Raw genomic sequence first — 16,218 nt, 5'->3', positions numbered from 1 at the left:
CTCACTGGGTGGTGTGTGTCAGTGGGTGATGTGTCTCAGTTGGTGATGTGTCTCAGTGGGTGATGTGTCTCTGTGGGAGATGTGTGTCACTGGGTGATGTGTGTCAGTGGGTGATCTGTATCAGTGGGTGATGTGTGTCAGTGGGTGATGTGTCTCACTGGGTGATGTGTCTCAGTGGGAGATGTGTGTCACTGGGTGATGTGTGTCAGTGGGCGATCTGTGTCACTGGGTGATGTGTATCAGTGGGTGATGTGTGTCAGTGGGTGATCTGTGTCAGTGGGTGATGTGTGTCAGTGGGTGATCTGTGTCACTGGGTGATGTGTCTCAGTGGGTGATCTGTGTCACTGGGTGATGTGTGTCAGTGGGTGATGTGCCTCAGTGGGTGATGTGTGTCACTGAGTGATGTGTGCCAGTGGGTGATGTGTCTCAGTGGGTGATGTGTGTCACTGGGTGATGTGTCTCAGTGGGTGGTGTGTGTCAGTGGGTGATGTGTCTCAGTGGGTGATGTGTGTCACTGGGTGATGTGTGTCAGTGGGTGGTGTGTGTCAGTGGGTGATGTGTGTCACTGGGTGATGTGTCTCACTGGGTGATGTGTGTCAGTGGGTGATGTGTCAGTGGGTGATGTGTCTCACTGGGTGATGTGTGTCAGTGGGTGATGTGTGTCACTGGGTGATGTGTGTCATTGGGTGATATGTGCCAGTGGATGATGTGTGTCATTGGGTGATGTGTCTCAGTGGGTGATATGTGCCAGTGGGTGATGTGTGTCACTGGGTGATCTGTGTCACTGGGTGATGCGTGTCAGTGGGTGGTGAGTGTCAGAGGGTGATGTGTGTCACTGGGTGATGTGTCTCAGTGGGTGATGTGTGTCAATGGTGATGTGTCTCATTGGGTGATGTGTGTCAGTGGGTGATGTGCCTCAGTGGGTGATGTGTGTCAGTGGGTGATCTGTGTCACTGGGTGATGTGTATCAGTGGGTGATGTGTGTCAGTGGGTGATCTGTGTCACTGGGTGATGTGTCTCATTGGGTGATGTGTGTCAGTGGGTCATGTGTGTCAGTGGGTGATGTGTGTCACTGGGTGATGTGTCTCAGTGGGTGATGTGTGTCAATGTGTGATGTGTGTCACAGGGTGATGTGTCTCAGTGGGTGATGTGTGTTACTGGGTGATGTGTCTCAGTGGGTGGTGTGTGTCACTGGGTGATGTGTGTCAGTGGGTGATGTGTCTCAGTGGGTGATGTGTGTCAATGTGTGATGTGTGTCACAGGGTGATGTGTCTCAGTGGGTGATGTGTGTTACTGGGTGATGTGTCTCAGTGGGTGGTGTGTGTCACTGGGTGATGTGTGTCAGTGGGTGATGTGTCTCAGTGGGTGATGTGTGTCACTGGGTGATGTGTGTCAGTGGGTGATGTGTCTCAGTGGGTGATGTGTGTCACTGGGTGATGTGTATCAGTGGGTGATGTGTGTCAGTGGGTGATCTGTGTCACTGGGTGATGTGTGTCAGTGGGCGATCTGTGTCACTGGGTGATGCGTATCAGTGGGTGATGTGTGTCAGTGGGTGAAGTGTATCAGTGGGTGATGTGTGTCAGTGGGTGATGTGTGTCAGTGGGTGATGTGTGTCACTGGGTGATGTGTGTCAGTGAGTGAAGTGTATCAGTGGGTGATGTGTCTCATTGGGTGATGTGTGTCAGTGGGTGATGTGTGTCACTGGGTGATGTGTGTCAGTGGGTGATGTGTCAGTGGGTGATGTGTGTCAGTGGGTGATGTGTGTCAGTGGGTGATGTGTGTCACTGGGTGATGTGTGTCAGTGGGTGATGTGTATCAGTGGGTGATGTGTGTCACTGGGTGATGTGTGTCAGTGGGTGATGTGTATCAGTGGGTGATGTGTATCACTGGGTGATGTGTCTCAGTGGGAGATGTGTGTCAGTGGGTGATGTGTGTCAGTGGGTGATCTGTATCAGTGGGTGATGTGTGTCAGTGGGTGATCTGTGTCACTGGGTGATGTGTATCAGTGGGTGATGTGTGTCAGTGGGTGATCTGTGTCACTGGGTGATGTGTGTCAGTGGGTGATGTGTGTCAGTGGGTGATGTGTGTCACTGGGTGATGTGTGTCAGTGGGTGATGTGTATCAGTGGGTGATGTGTGTCACTGGGTGATGTGTGTCAGTGGGTGATGTGTATCAGTGGGTGATGTGTGTCACTGGGTGATGTGTGTCAGTGGGTGATGTGTCTCAGTGGGTGATGTGTGTCACTGGGTGATGTGTATCAGTGGGCGATCTGTGTCACTGGGTGATGCGTATCAGTGGGTGATGTGTGTCAGTGGGTGAAGTGTATCAGTGGGTGATGTGTGTCAGTGGGTGATGTGTGTCAGTGGGTGATGTGTGTCACTGGGTGATGTGTGTCAGTGAGTGAAGTGTATCAGTGGGTGATGTGTCTCATTGGGTGATGTGTGTCAGTGGGTGATGTGTGTCACTGGGTGATGTGTGTCACTGGGTGATGTGTGTCAGTGAGTGAAGTGTATCAGTGGGTGATGTGTCTCATTGGGTGATGTGTGTCAGTGGGTGATGTGTGTCACTGGGTGATGTGTGTCAGTGGGTGATGTGTCAGTGGGTGATGTGTGTCAGTGGGTGATGTGTGTCAGTGGGTGATGTGTGTCACTGGGTGATGTGTGTCAGTGGGTGATGTGTATCAGTGGGTGATGTGTGTCACTGGGTGATGTGTGTCAGTGGGTGATGTGTATCAGTGGGTGATGTGTATCACTGGGTGATGTGTCTCAGTGGGAGATGTGTGTCAGTGGGTGATGTGTGTCAGTGGGTGATCTGTATCAGTGGGTGATGTGTGTCAGTGGGTGATGTGTCTCACTGGGTGATGTGTCTCAGTGGGCGATCTGTGTCACTGGGTGATGTGTATCAGTGGGTGATGTGTGTCAGTGGGTGATGTGTGTCAGTGTGATCTGTGTCACTGGGTGATGTGTCTCAGTGGGTCATCTGTGTCACTGGGTCATGTGTGTCAGTGGGTGATGTGCCTCACTGGGTGATGTGTGTCACTGGGTGATGTGTGGCAGTGGTTGATGAGTCTCACTGGGTGATGTGCCTCACTGGGTGATGTGTGTCACTGGGTCATGTGTGTCAGTGGGTGATGTGCCTCACTGGGTGATGTGTGTCACTGGGTGATGTGTGTCAGTGGTTGATGAGTCTCACTGGGTGATGTGTCTCAGTGGGTGATGTGTCTCAGTGGGTGATGTGTCTCAGTGGGTGATGTGTGTCAGTGGGTGATGTGTGTCAGTGGGTGATGTGTCTCAGTGGGTGATGTGTCTCAGTGGGTGATGTGTGTCAGTGGGTGATGTGCCTCACTGGGTGATATGTGTCACTGGGTGATGTGTGTCAGTGGGTGATGTGCCTCACTGGGTGATATGTGTCACTGGGTGATGTGTGTCACTGGGTGATGTGTCTCAGTGGGTGATGTGTCTCAGTGGGTGATGTGTGTCAGTGGGTGATGTGCCTCACTGGGTGATGTGTGTCACTGGGTGATGTGTGGCAGTGGTTGATGAGTCTCAGTGGGTGATGTGTCTCAGTGGGTGATGTGTCTCAGTGGGTGATGTGTGTCAGTGGGTGATGTGTCTCAGTGGGTGATGTGTGTCAGTGGGTGATGTGTATCCGCGGGTGATGTGTCTCACTGGGTGATGTGTATCACTGGGTGATGTGTGTCACTGGGTGATGTGTGTCACTGGGTGATGTGTCTCACTGGGTGGTGTGTGTCAGTGGGTGATGTGTGTCACTGGGTGATGTGTCTCAGTGGGTGGTGTGTGTCAGTGGGAGATGTGTGTCAGTGGGTGATCTGTCTCAGTGGGTGATGTGTGTCACTGGGTGATGTGTATCACTGGGTGATGTGTCTCACTGGGTGGTGTGTGTCAGTGGGTGATGTGTCTCAGTGGGTGATGTGTCTCAGTGGGAGATGTGTGTCACTGGGTGATGTGTCTCAGTGGGTGATGTGTGTCACTCTGTTATTTGTGTCAGTGGGTGATGTGTCTCAGTGGGTGATGTGTGTCAGTGGGTGATGTGTGTCAGTGGGTGATGTGTGTCAGTGGGTGATCTGTATCAGTGGGTGATGTGTGTCAGTGGGTGATGTGTGTCAGTGGGTGATGTGTGTCAGTGGGTGATGTGTCTCAGTGGGTGGTGTGTGTCACTGGGTGATGTGTCTCAGTGGGTGATGTGTGTCACTCTGTTATGTTTGTCAGCGGGTGATGTGTGTCTGTGTGTCCGTCAGTCTGTGGAATAATTGACTCTGGAAGGTTACGGTGTTTACACATGGAGTTAGTTAGCAGATTTTAGATCAACAAGGGAATCAGTGGCTCTGCTGGCGCATTTGGGGAAAGGGATCCCCGGTACAACCACTTGAGCGATAGTCTGATTGAATGGAGGTCTGTGACCAGTGATGTTCCGCAGAGTTCGGTGTGGGGTCCACTATTGGTTGTCATTTATGTAAACGGTTTGGATGAAAATTTAGTTGGAATGGCTTGTACGTTTGCAGATGACACCAAAATTTGTGATAGAGTGGACAATTCCTCACAGGACAAGGAATCTTGATCAGTGGGGTGGCAGATCGATTCGGATTTGGATAAATGCGAGTTATGGCATTTTGATAAATTACACGAGTTCATGGCAGGGGCTTGGGTAGTGTTGTTGAACAGAGAGATCTTGGTGTTCACGTACATAATTCTTTGAAAGTGGCATGGTGGGAAGACAGGGTGTTTAAGAAGGCCTTCAGCACATTACACAGACCATTGAGTTCTTGGAGTTGGGACGTCACATTGAGAGGATGTTGGTGAGGCCACTTTTGGAGTACTTTGTATAATTCTGGTTGCCCTGTTCTCGGAAGGATTTTATTGAATTGGAGAGGGTTCAGAAAAGATGTTGCCTTGAGTGGACGATTTGAGCTACAATGAGAGGCTAAATAGACTGGGTCCTTTTTCAATGGAACGTAATAGGTTGAGGGGTGACCTTATAGATAGGGTGAAAAGCAAGTTTCTTTGTGCTAGGCTGGGTGGAGTTCAAACCTGGAGGGCATATTTTCAAGGTGAGAGGGGAAGGATTTGACAGGGGACCTGAGAGGCAACGTTTTCACCCAGAGAGTGGGTCAATAGATCTGCCAGAGGAAGTGGTGGATGCAGGTACAATTACAACATTTAAAAGACATTTGGAAAGGTACATAGCTAGGAGAGTTTTAGAGGGATATGGGCAGTACACATGCAAGTGAGCATAGTTTAGTTTGGGAGACATGGTCATCATGGACTGATTAGACCAAAGGGCCTATTTCCGTGCTGTATGATTCTGTAATCACAGAGCGGGCGAGCCTGACTGAATGGCACACAATTCAGTTTTACTTCAGTAGTGAGTCACTGTGCGGACACCTTGCTGTTCAATCAAACACAGGAGTCTAATTAAGCCCAATCTGACAGCAAATAGATAAACGAGCACTGCATCAGTCACTGGGAGACAGGCAGATGTGGAATCTCGTCCCACGGCTGTTACAGATTGTAGCTGACAGACGACAGAAACACTGGAGGCACAAGGAGATGATCTTATTCCCACGAGTGGCTAAGATGGGGAAAGAGTTGCCTGAGAGAGCGAAGAGAGAGGCAGGTTCACTCGAGGCTTCTCATGCCTTTAGACAGGACATATAGGCAGGGTTACCAGGAAGGGTCACTGTGTACATTGGTCAGTTTGACAGCAGCCAATGGCATGATGGGAAACTAGCTTTCGTTAGCAATGTATCGATTTGTTGGGGCACTTAAGGTGATTTATTTCAGGTCACTATGAAGGGGTGAAAGGGCTGGGAGACAGAAACTCCGACAGTGCGGCACTTCCTCAGCACTGACCCTCCGACAGTGTGGCACCCCCTCAGTACTGACCCTCCGACAGTGCGGCGCTCCTTCAGCACTGACCATCCGACAGTGCGGCGCTCCCTCAGTACTGACCCTCCGACAATGCCGCACTCCCTCAGTACTGACCCTCCGACAATGCCGCACTCCCTCAGTATTGACCCACTGACAGTGCGGCACTCCCTCAGTACTGACCCTCCGACAATGCCGCACTCCCTCAGTACTGACCCTCCGACAGTGCGGCACTCCCTCAGTACTGACCCTCCGACAGTGCGGCACTCCCTCAGCACTGACCTTCCAAGAGTGGGAGTGCCGCACAGTCAGAGGGTCAGTACTGAGGGAGTGCCACACTGTCGGAGGGTCAGTGCTGAGGGAGTGCCACACTGTTGGAGGGTCAGTACTGAGGGAGTGCCACACTGTCGGAGGGTCAGTGCTGAGGGAGTGCCACACTGTCGGAGGGTCAGTGCTGAGGGAGTGCCACACTGTTGGAGGGTCAGTGCTGAGGGAGTGCCGTACTGTCAGAGGGTCAGTGCTGAGGGAGTGCCGCACTGTCGGAGGGTCAGTACTGAGGGAGTGCCACACTGTCGGAGGGTCAGTGCTGAGGGAGTGCCGCACTGTCAGAGGGTCAGTACTGAGGGAGTGCCACACTGTCGGAGGGTCAGTGCTGAGGGAGTGCCACACTGTTGGAGGGTCAGTGCTGAGGGAGTGCCACACTGTTGGAGGGTCAGTACTGAGGGAGTGCCACACTGTTGGAGGGTCAGTACTGAGGGAGTGCCACACTGTTGGAGGGTCAGTGCTGAGGGAGCGCCGCACTGTCGGAGGGTCAGTACTGAGGGAGTGCCGCACTGTCGGAGGGTCAGTACTGAGGGGGTGCCACACTGTCAGAGGGTCAGTACTGAGGAAGCGCTGCACGGTTGGAGGATCAGTACTGAGGGAGTGCCGCCCTATTGGAGGGTCAGTACTGAGGGAGTGCCGCACTGTTGGAGGGTCATTACTGAGGGAGCGCCGCACTGTTGGAGTTCTTTGATCCATTAGGGAGTCTTGATTACGACGTGTTGTCACGAAAGTGAAAAGGCAGATCCAACTGCCGGGCCGAGCATATTCCTGCCGCTATTTCCTGCGTTCTTGTGAGGTATAATGCGTCGCTTCAGAAGTGGGTCCTTCACAAAGATTCAGCAATCTCACTTGCGACATTTCATGGCCACATGAGGAGCGCATTCCATCGAAGCGCACTGACCCTTTGCTCATTCGTACTGTCGGTAACACATTCTGCTGAGCTTGTTACTTAAAACCGTTAAGAATGACACACTGTCGACAAATCCCAGTGAGGAAGATAGATTCTGGGAAGTGGTAAAAACCAACCAGGGATAACTGGGTGCGTTGCGGAGAGCATGAAGTACAATTTGGTTTTGCTTCAGATTTGTGTCGAAAGATTTTTGAATTGAACCAAAAAAAAAAATCAAAGGTTAGATGACTGGAAAAGTTTTAAAAGAAGGCAAAAGAGCTGCAATGAAGAGGGCAGAGAATAAACGTTTGAGGGTAAACCAGCTTGTAATATCAAACTGGACGGCAAGAACCTCTTTTGTTGCGTAAAAGGGGAGAGTAGCAAAAACCAACATAGGGTCCGTGGGGTGTAAGACTGAGAAAATAATCCCGGGCAACTCAGAAATGATGGAGGGGTCGAACGGCTACACCGCATTGACTTCACGATGGAAGGCACGAATAACATTTCAAAACGCTAAGTCATCAAGAGCGGTGGAAAGAAATAGGGTTTGTGTCAGAAGAGAGAAAATGCTAAGGTAATAATGGGCTAAAATGGCTGAGGATGCATCCTGGGATATTAAAGTCGTGGCTACAGAGGTGGTACAGGTAGACAATCCTTTATCCGAAATCGTCGGGACCAGGTGTTTTTCGGAATCTGGAATTTTTCAAATTTCTGAACAAGTGACAGTTCGATGGCAAAATTTTTTAAAATCTCACCAGAGGAACAGACTTATTAGGTAAAAACAGGCCTTGAGAGAGAATCTAGGCCTACCTGGGCTGGGCCATATCCCTTCTCCCCCACGTCGCATCTGAGTGACACGCGTCAAGTGGGTGCCGACTTGGGTTCCCTGTTTGCACGCCAAACAACCTTGTTCGTGAGAAAAAAACAACTGAACAAAAAAAATCCTTCAGATTTTGGAGCTTTTCAGATTTTGGAACTTGGGATAAAGGATGGTCTACCTGTAATCTTTCAGGAGTCCTTAGAGTAGAATCCTACTGGTAATCGAGAGACGTGGACCATAATCCAATGTGTGGGAGGATTAGATGAGGTGGTCAATTCCTCTCGGTCATCTTGCGCAATACCCCTATACTGATCAAGTACTTTGGCAAGACTTTCACTTGGCCGTGGCAGGTTTCCGATTGACGGCCTGAATCGGTTGTTCACCAAGCCATGCCAACTTACTGACCGTGCCATGTAGCCCAGCGCACTGGGAAAACCCAACATGGGCATCAGGGCGTGTAGCTGTCTGCTAACTCCACACGGCCACCATGCTGCCTGGGCCCAAACCGCAGAGCAGGGCGCCACCCACCGGGTACCACCCCCCCCCAACACGGCCAATCACCACAGCCGCTGGCATTCCACCCCTCAGGGGCCAATCTCCACTCTCCGGGCCTGTGAGAGGCCGGGCTGTTCAATATGTTCAACGCCCAGGCAGGGAATGGAAGGGGAAATGGAGGATCACGGGGAAAATGGCGGGAGAGTGGAGTTGAGGATGATCAGACTGGCAGCAATCTCAGTTGAATGGCGGAGCAGTTTCGACGGGCTGAGTGGCCTACTTCTGTACTTCTGGCCTATTTTTGTTTTTGGCCTGTGTATAGGTCGATGCACTGGGTTGCAGGCCATCCTCTGTCACCTGTGGTAACGTGTCAAGTTGAACCTGCTGCCCTGTCGGTCTGTTTCGAGAGGCCTCAGGTGGGTCAGTTGGAACTGCCCAGCTTTCTCTTCGCTTTATTCACTCGAGAGGGATGTGTGTAACCGGCTGGGCCCAGCGATTATCGCCCCCTCCCTGCTTGCCCCCTTGAGAAGGTGGCAGTGACTGGCCACGGTCCGTGTGCTGTGAGTGGACTCCATAGTGATCAATACAACGGCACAACTTGCTAGGCCCTTTCAGAGGGAGTCACATGTAGGCCAGACCAAGTGAGTTTGGCAGATTTCCTTCGCTGAAGGATTTTCTTCTTCCCCTGACAATCAATGTTTCATGGTCACTGGTGGATTGTTAACTCCAGGTTTTTGAAAAAAAAAGTCAAATTCACATTCTGCCACAGCAGGATTCGAACCCAGGTCCCCAGAGCATTCACTGAGTTTCCGGGATAAATAATACCACTGGACCAATCGGCTCCATTTTGGCCCCTGGGTCCTCTCTAGTCGAGGTAGACAGTACAGGTCCAGATGGGCCCAGTGCGCTTGGTTGCGTTGCCCAAGGTAATTTCTTTTGAAGCCAGAAGCTGTGTGTTTGAATCCAATTTTGGGGCTTGATGGTCATAGGAAGGTGCGTTCGAAAGAAGCAGTCAGACATATCAATTATTTAGACAAATATACAATCGTGGCAATTAAGGATGGTTCATTAATTCCAGACACGCTTAACGTCGTGGTTTCGTTAAGAGTTGTCAAGGATTGCTTGCTGCTGTCTGGTTGAAGTGTTGAAGGGTCTAAGTGCAGGAAGGCTGTTCCCGAAGACCAGGGAGTCATGGAGACATCGAGGCCTACAGCATGGAAACTGGTCCTTTGGCCCAAGCCGGTGGGACCATACCCCAAAAAGGGTCAACTTTGCTCGAACAGCCTTGTTGACAGACTGCGAACACGTCGGTAAAAACGTCTGGGCCGAGCTTTGGCCAAAGCCGTCCTTCAAAGGGGAATCAAAGATGGCGGCCGATTGGCACGCCCGTCGTCCTGCGGTCTTTCTTTGTGCCTCTTTTTTTTTGCGTCATTCTGTAACCTCTCTCCCTTCTCCCTTCGCAGGCGAGCCCCCGGCAGGCTTCCGTGAGATTCTCCTGAGGGAAGGCCCGGAACGCTTTGCGAAGGCCATCAGGAACCACAAGGGCCTGCTGCTGATGGACACCACCTTCCGGGACGCCCACCAGTCGCTGCTCGCCACCCGGGTTCGCACTCATGACCTGAAGAACATCTCGCCCTTCGTGGCCCACCGTTTCAGCCCGCTGTTCAGCATTGAGAACTGGGGAGGTAAGGCGTCACCTCTCCCAGCTTCTCCTTCCCTTTCCCCACGCCCCCCCCCCTCCCCACCTGCCCTGGTTAGCGATCGAAAGGATCCCCGACGTGAGACAGGATCGTAAGGCACAGGAGCAGAAGGAGGCCTTTCAGCCTCTGATTGTGGTATCAAAATCCTCTCAGACCTTTGTCAATCGAAAATCTGTTGAACCCAACCTTGAATTAATTGACTGATCCAGGCTGTCTAGGAAGGATAATCCCCAAAATGAGAGCACAGCTGAGAGAATGAATTCCTCCCCATCTCAGTCTTGAATTGGAGATGTGTTTTTAAACACTGCCTCCTCGTTCTGGATTCCTCAGCACGTGGTTAGCTCCGCTCCCCGTCGAAGCCACGCAGAATTTTATTCACACTGCAATAAGATCAGCTCTCATTCTTTTACAGCCTTTTATATGGAGTTTTAATGAGGAATTCAGTCATAGCCACCTCTGAAGGTCTTCTCTGGCCCTGAACACTGTGTAGAGTCATGCAGCACAGAGACAGGCCATTCTGCCCAACTTATCCTGAACTGAACCCGTTTCGTCCATATTCCCCCAAACTTGGGTGGCACGGTGGCTCAGCGGTTAGCACTGCTGCCTCACAGCACCAACGTCCCAGGTTCGATTCCACCCTCGGGCAACTGTCTGTGTGGAGTTTGCACATTCTCTGCGTGGGTTTCCTCCGGGTGCTCCGGTTTCCTCCCACAATCCAAAGCTGTGCAGGTTAGGGTGGATTGGCCGTGCTAAATTGTCCCATAGTGCCCAGGGGTGTGCAGGTTAGGGTGGATTGGCTGTGCTAAATTGTCCCATAGTGCCCAGGGATGTGCAGGTTAGGGTGGATTGTCCGTGCTAAATTGTCCCATAGTGCCCAGGGATGTACAGGTTAGGGTGGATTGTCCGTGCTAAATTGCCCGTAGTGTTAGGTGAAGGGGTAAATGTAGGGGAATGGGTCGGGGTGGGTTACTCTTTGGAGGGTCGGTGTGGACCTGTTGGGCCGAAGGGCTTGTTTCCACACTGTAGGGAATCTAATCTAATCAAGTCCACGTGTCTGTCCAAATATCTTTGAAATGTTGTACCTAAACCACTTCCTCTGGCAGCTCATTCCATACACACTCCACCCTCTGTGTGAAAAAGTTGCCCCTAAGGTTCCTTTTAAGTCTTACCCCTCTCACCTTCAACCTACGCCCTCTAGTTCTGGACCTTGGCAATTCACCCTATCCTATAAGGTCACCCCTCAGCCTGTGATGCTGCAGAGAAAATAGCCCTCGTCCATCCAAGCTTACCTTATAACCCAAACCCTCCTAGTCTCAGTAACATCCTTGTTCGCATCTTTTACACCCTGTCCAGTTTAATACCATCTTTCCTGCAGCAGGAGGACCAGAAATATATGCCAGGACTCCCAAAGTGTGGCCTGTGAGTCTAATTTTTTTTTTTCCCAGTTATTTTTAATGTCGCAACCAGTCTCTGTTAGTGATAAATCGGTGTTGATCAATGATTTTGCTCTCTCTATGATTGACAAGGAGTAAATGATCAAGAAATGACCTGTCACATGCAGTCTGCGGGAATCCTTCAGTGTGATTGGCTGGGTACTCTCCCTGTTGCTGGATGTCTGTCGATCCTGCAGGCTGATCCCGAGTTTCCAATGACTGTCCCGAAATGAGAAAATTAATGTCCCAGAGACTCTGAGCTCCTTGATGGTCACTCTCTTTGGCATTCCCAGTCAGAGCAATGGGTTTGCCATTGACTGCAAACTCCAGGCCAGTGTGTTGCGTTTCTCGGTGTTTTGCGGTCGCACCGTCAACGAAGGAATCCGTTATCCTCAGTCGCGATGAGTCCATGATTGTTGCCTGCACTGCCCTGTTTAAATATAAAACATCGAGCATAGAACAATACAGCGCAGAACAGGCCCTTTGACCCTCGATGTTGCGCCGACCTGTGAACTATTCTCAGCTCGTCCACCTACACTATCCCAAAATCATCCATGTGCTTATCTAAGGATTGTTTAAATGCCCCTAATGTGGCTGAATTAACTGCATTCACAGGCAGGGCGTTCCATGCCCCTTACCACTCTCTGAGTAAACCTGCCTTTGACATCTGTCTTAAATCTATCACCCCTCAATTTGCAGTTACGCCCCCTCATACAAGCCGACATCATCAGTCTAGGAAAAAGACTTTCGCTCTCTACCCTATCTAATCCTCTGATCATCTTGTATGTCTCTATTAAATTCCCCCCTTAGCCTTCTTCTTTCCAGTGAGAACAGACCCAAGTCTCTCAGCCTTTCCTCATAAGACCTTCCCTCCAGACCAGGCAACATCCTGGTAAATCTCCTCTGCACCTTTGCTAATGCTTCCACATCCTTCGCGAAATACGGGGACCAGAACTGTACACAATATTCCAAGTGTGGCCGCACCAGCGTTTTGTACAGTTGCATGATATTGTGGCTCCGGAACTCAATCCCTCTACCAATGAAACCTAACACACCGTACACCTTCTTAACAGCACTATCCCCCTGGGTGGCAACTTTCAGGGATCTATGTACATGGACTCCAAGATCCCTCTGCACGTCCACATTACCAAGAATCTTTCCATTGACCCAGTAGTCTGCCTTCCTGTTATTCTTCCCCAAAGTGCATCACCTCACATTTAGCTGCATTGAACTCCATTTGCCACCTCTCAGCCCAATTCTGCAGTTTATCCAAGTCCCCCTGCAACCTGTAACATTCTTCCAAACTTTAGTGTCGTCTGCAAACTTACTAATCCATCCACCTATGCCTGCGTCTAAGCCATTTATAAAAATGACAAGCAGTATAAAAATCGCAATTTCGGTATCATTTTCACTCTTTGCCAGTGCCCTGATGCATTTGATTTGATTTGTTATTCGTCACGTATGCCTCGATACAGTGAAAAGCTTTGTTTTGTGTGCAGTACAGGCAGATCATTCTGTACTAAGTGCATCAGGGCAGCGAGGAACACAATGTTACGGCCTTGGGGAAGGGCAGAAAGAGAGAGACCAACATTAAATTCAAAATTTGAGAGGTGCCCTCTGATAACGGCGGGGAAGAAGCTGTTCTTGAATCTGCAGGCTTTGTATCTGCTGCGCGACGGCGGAGGGTGGTAGAGATTATAATCGGTGTGGGAGGGCTCTTTGATGATGTTGGCTGCCTTCCCAATGCAGCGGGAAGTGGAGGTGGAGTCAGTGGATGGAAGGTTGGTGATGGACTGGGCTGTGCTCTGAATTAGGTAGGTGACTGGCGTTTAGGTCAATGGCTGGTGTCAGAGATACCACAGTGCCAACATCCTGCTGAGATGGGACTGCCCCTTGGAGTGGAAGACCAGGGCATCAGATGGCAACAAGACGCAAACTGGGAGCAGGGGGAGGCCATTCGGCCCGCCTTGCCAATTCGACAAGATGGCTGATTCGGTGACCTCCCTCCTCCTGTTCCAGCCACCCCCCAACACGGCTGTGGAATCTGGGAGATGTGCCCAGGGACAGGACATGCGGGAGCCCTCCAGTTTTTCAGCACTGGGAGCTTTACCAGGCTCCTCCCATTAAAATCCGAAAGGTGGAGTCATTGCCCGAGAACACCAGGTCGAACTGGACATCGCCCTGGGGCACGGGCCCCTACCCTGAGTTGTGTTTTTGGTTGAACAGGTCGGCGCAGCATCGAGGGCGGAAGGGTACTGCGCTGGAATGTTCGAGGTTCACAAATTCGGGTTCTCAGCCATTTTGACTGATTTCACGCCTGTGTGCCTTTGCGCAGGGATAATTTTATTCTGTATGTCCCTCCTGCTTTCCCAAACGCTCAGTTTGCTATCTTTCCAGCCCAGTGTGTGTTGTAATTTGTCATTCCCTGTCTTGTTGTCAGTGCATTGCCAGAGCATGTTTCTCACTTCATCTCAATTTGAACGTGATTCCTCGATCTGTCTGTTGTTGAGAGCTGTAGGTTGTTATCTGTGAGCAGGATGGATGAGTCTAGGCCTCAATTGATCAGTGCTCACAACAGTTCCCACAGCGGTGCCATCTCTTGTGTCCCGCAATATTTATTCCCAGCCAACCTCCCATTCCCTTCCCCCTTCGTGCTTTCGTTTTGAAGCCGGGAACCGACATTTACAAGGGGGAGGCGGGGAATGGTGACAGGTTGACCCTGGTAGGGTCAGAGGTTAGCCGTCTCTGTCAGCTCACAGCAACGGTTTCGCCACCTCCTCTGACACCCCGGCACTGCCTTCAAATGTTTACACTCACATCCCAAAACGGCCTGCATTAAAATTTCACAGCCACGTGACAGGGCCATTGGTAATGCAGCACTCCAGGTTCAGCGCTCCCTCAGTACTGACCCGCTGACAGTGCGGCACTCCCTCAGTACTGACACTCCGACAGTGCGGCGCTCCCTCAGTACTGACCCTCCGACAGTGCGGCGCTCCCTCAGTACTGACCCTCCGACAGTGCGGCGCTCCCTCAGTACTGACCCTCCGACAGTGCGGCACTTCCTCAGAACTGACCCTCCGACAGTGCGGCACTTCCTCAGTACTGACCCTCCGACAGTGCGGCACTCCCTCAGTACTGACCCTCCGACAGTGCGGCACTTCCTCAGTACTGACCCACCGACAGTGCGGCGCTCCCTCAGTACTGACCCTCCGACAGTGCGGCACTCTCTCAGTACTGACCCTCCGACAGTGCGGCACTCCCTCAGCACTGACCCTCCGACAGTGCCCCGCTCCCTCAGTACTGAACCTCCGACAGTGCGGCGCTCCCTCAGTACTGACCCTCCGACAGTGCGGCGCTCCCTCAGTACTGACCCTCCGACAGTGCGGCGCTCCCTCAGTACTGACCCTCCGACAGTGCGGCGCTCCCTCAGCACTGACCCTCCGACAGTGCTGCATTCCCTCAGTACTGACCCTCCGACAGTGCGGCACTCCCTCAGTACTGACGCTCCGACAGTGCGGCACTCCCTCAGCACTGACCGTCTGACAGTGCGGCACTCCCTCAGCACTGACCCTCCGACAGTGCGGCACTCCTTCAGTACTGACCCTCCGACAGTGCGGCACTTCTCAGTACTGACCCTCCGACAGTGCAGCGTTCCCTCAGTTCTGACCCTCCGACAGAGAGGCGTTCCCTCAGTACTGACCCTCTGACAGTGCGGCACTCCCTCAGTACTGACCCTCTGACAGTGCGGCACTCCCTCAGTACTGACCCTCCCTCAGTACTCACACTCCCACAGTCCTGACCTTCCCTCAGTACTGACCATCCGAAAGTGCAGCACTCCCTCAGTACTAACCCTCTGACAGTGCAGCACTCCCTCAGTACTGCCCCTCCAACAGTGCGGCACTTCCTCAGTACTGACCCTCTGACAGTGCGGCACTCCTTCTGTACTGACCCTCCCTCAGTACTGACACTCCCACAGTACTGACCCTCCCTCAGTACTGACCCTCCCTCAGTACTGACACTCCCATAGTACCGACCCTCCCTCAGTACTGACCCTCCCTCAGTACTGACTCTCCCACAGTACTGACCCTCCCTCAGTACTGACCCTCCCACAGTACTGATCCTCCCTCAGTACTGACACTCCCACAGTAATGACCCTCCCTCAGTACTGACACTCCCACAGTACTGATCCTCCCTCAGTACTGACCCTCCCTCAGTCCTAACACTCCCACAGTACTGACCCTCCCTCAGTACTGACACTCCCAGGTACTGATCCTCCCTCAGTAATGACACTCCCACAGTACTGACCCTCCCTCAGTACTGACCCTCCCTCAGTACTGACACTCCCATAGTACCGACCCTCCCTCAGTACTGACCCTCCCTCAGTACTGACTCTCCCACAGTACTGACCCTCCCTCAGTACTGACACTCCCACAGTACTGATCCTCCCTCAGTACTGACACTCCCACAGTAATGACCCTCCCTCAGTACTGACACTCCCACAGTACTGATCCTCCCTCAGTACTGACCCTCCCTCAGTCCTAACACTCCCACAGTACTGACCCTCCCTCAGTACTGACACTCCCAGGTACTGATCCTCCCTCAGTAATGACACTCCCACAGTACTGACCCACCCTCTGTACTGACCCTCCCTCTGTACTGACCTTCCCTCAGT

General features: G+C 51.9%; 1 protein-coding gene across 3 annotated transcripts in view; it reads left to right on the top strand.

Annotated features, from left to right (window-relative positions):
• The window catches only part of LOC122543886 (pyruvate carboxylase, mitochondrial-like), a 931,966-nt gene that overhangs the window by 706,067 nt on the left and 209,681 nt on the right, over nucleotides 1-16,218 (top strand). For all 3 annotated transcript variants that reach the window (XM_087983758.1, XM_087983759.1, XM_087983757.1), the window contains one exon: nucleotides 9,877-10,098. In XM_087983758.1, coding sequence (XP_087839884.1) covers nucleotides 9,877-10,098 — 222 coding nt within the window. The remainder of the gene's footprint in view (nucleotides 1-9,876; nucleotides 10,099-16,218) is intronic.

Source organism: Chiloscyllium plagiosum, unplaced genomic scaffold (genome assembly GCF_037043375.1).
Source record: "Chiloscyllium plagiosum isolate Xiang-an unplaced genomic scaffold, Cpla_swu_hap1 HiC_scaffold_46, whole genome shotgun sequence".
Classification (NCBI taxonomy): domain Eukaryota; kingdom Metazoa; phylum Chordata; class Chondrichthyes; order Orectolobiformes; family Hemiscylliidae; genus Chiloscyllium; species Chiloscyllium plagiosum.
Note: the sequence above shows the minus strand (reverse complement) of the source record. Positions and strands in the feature narration are given on the sequence as shown.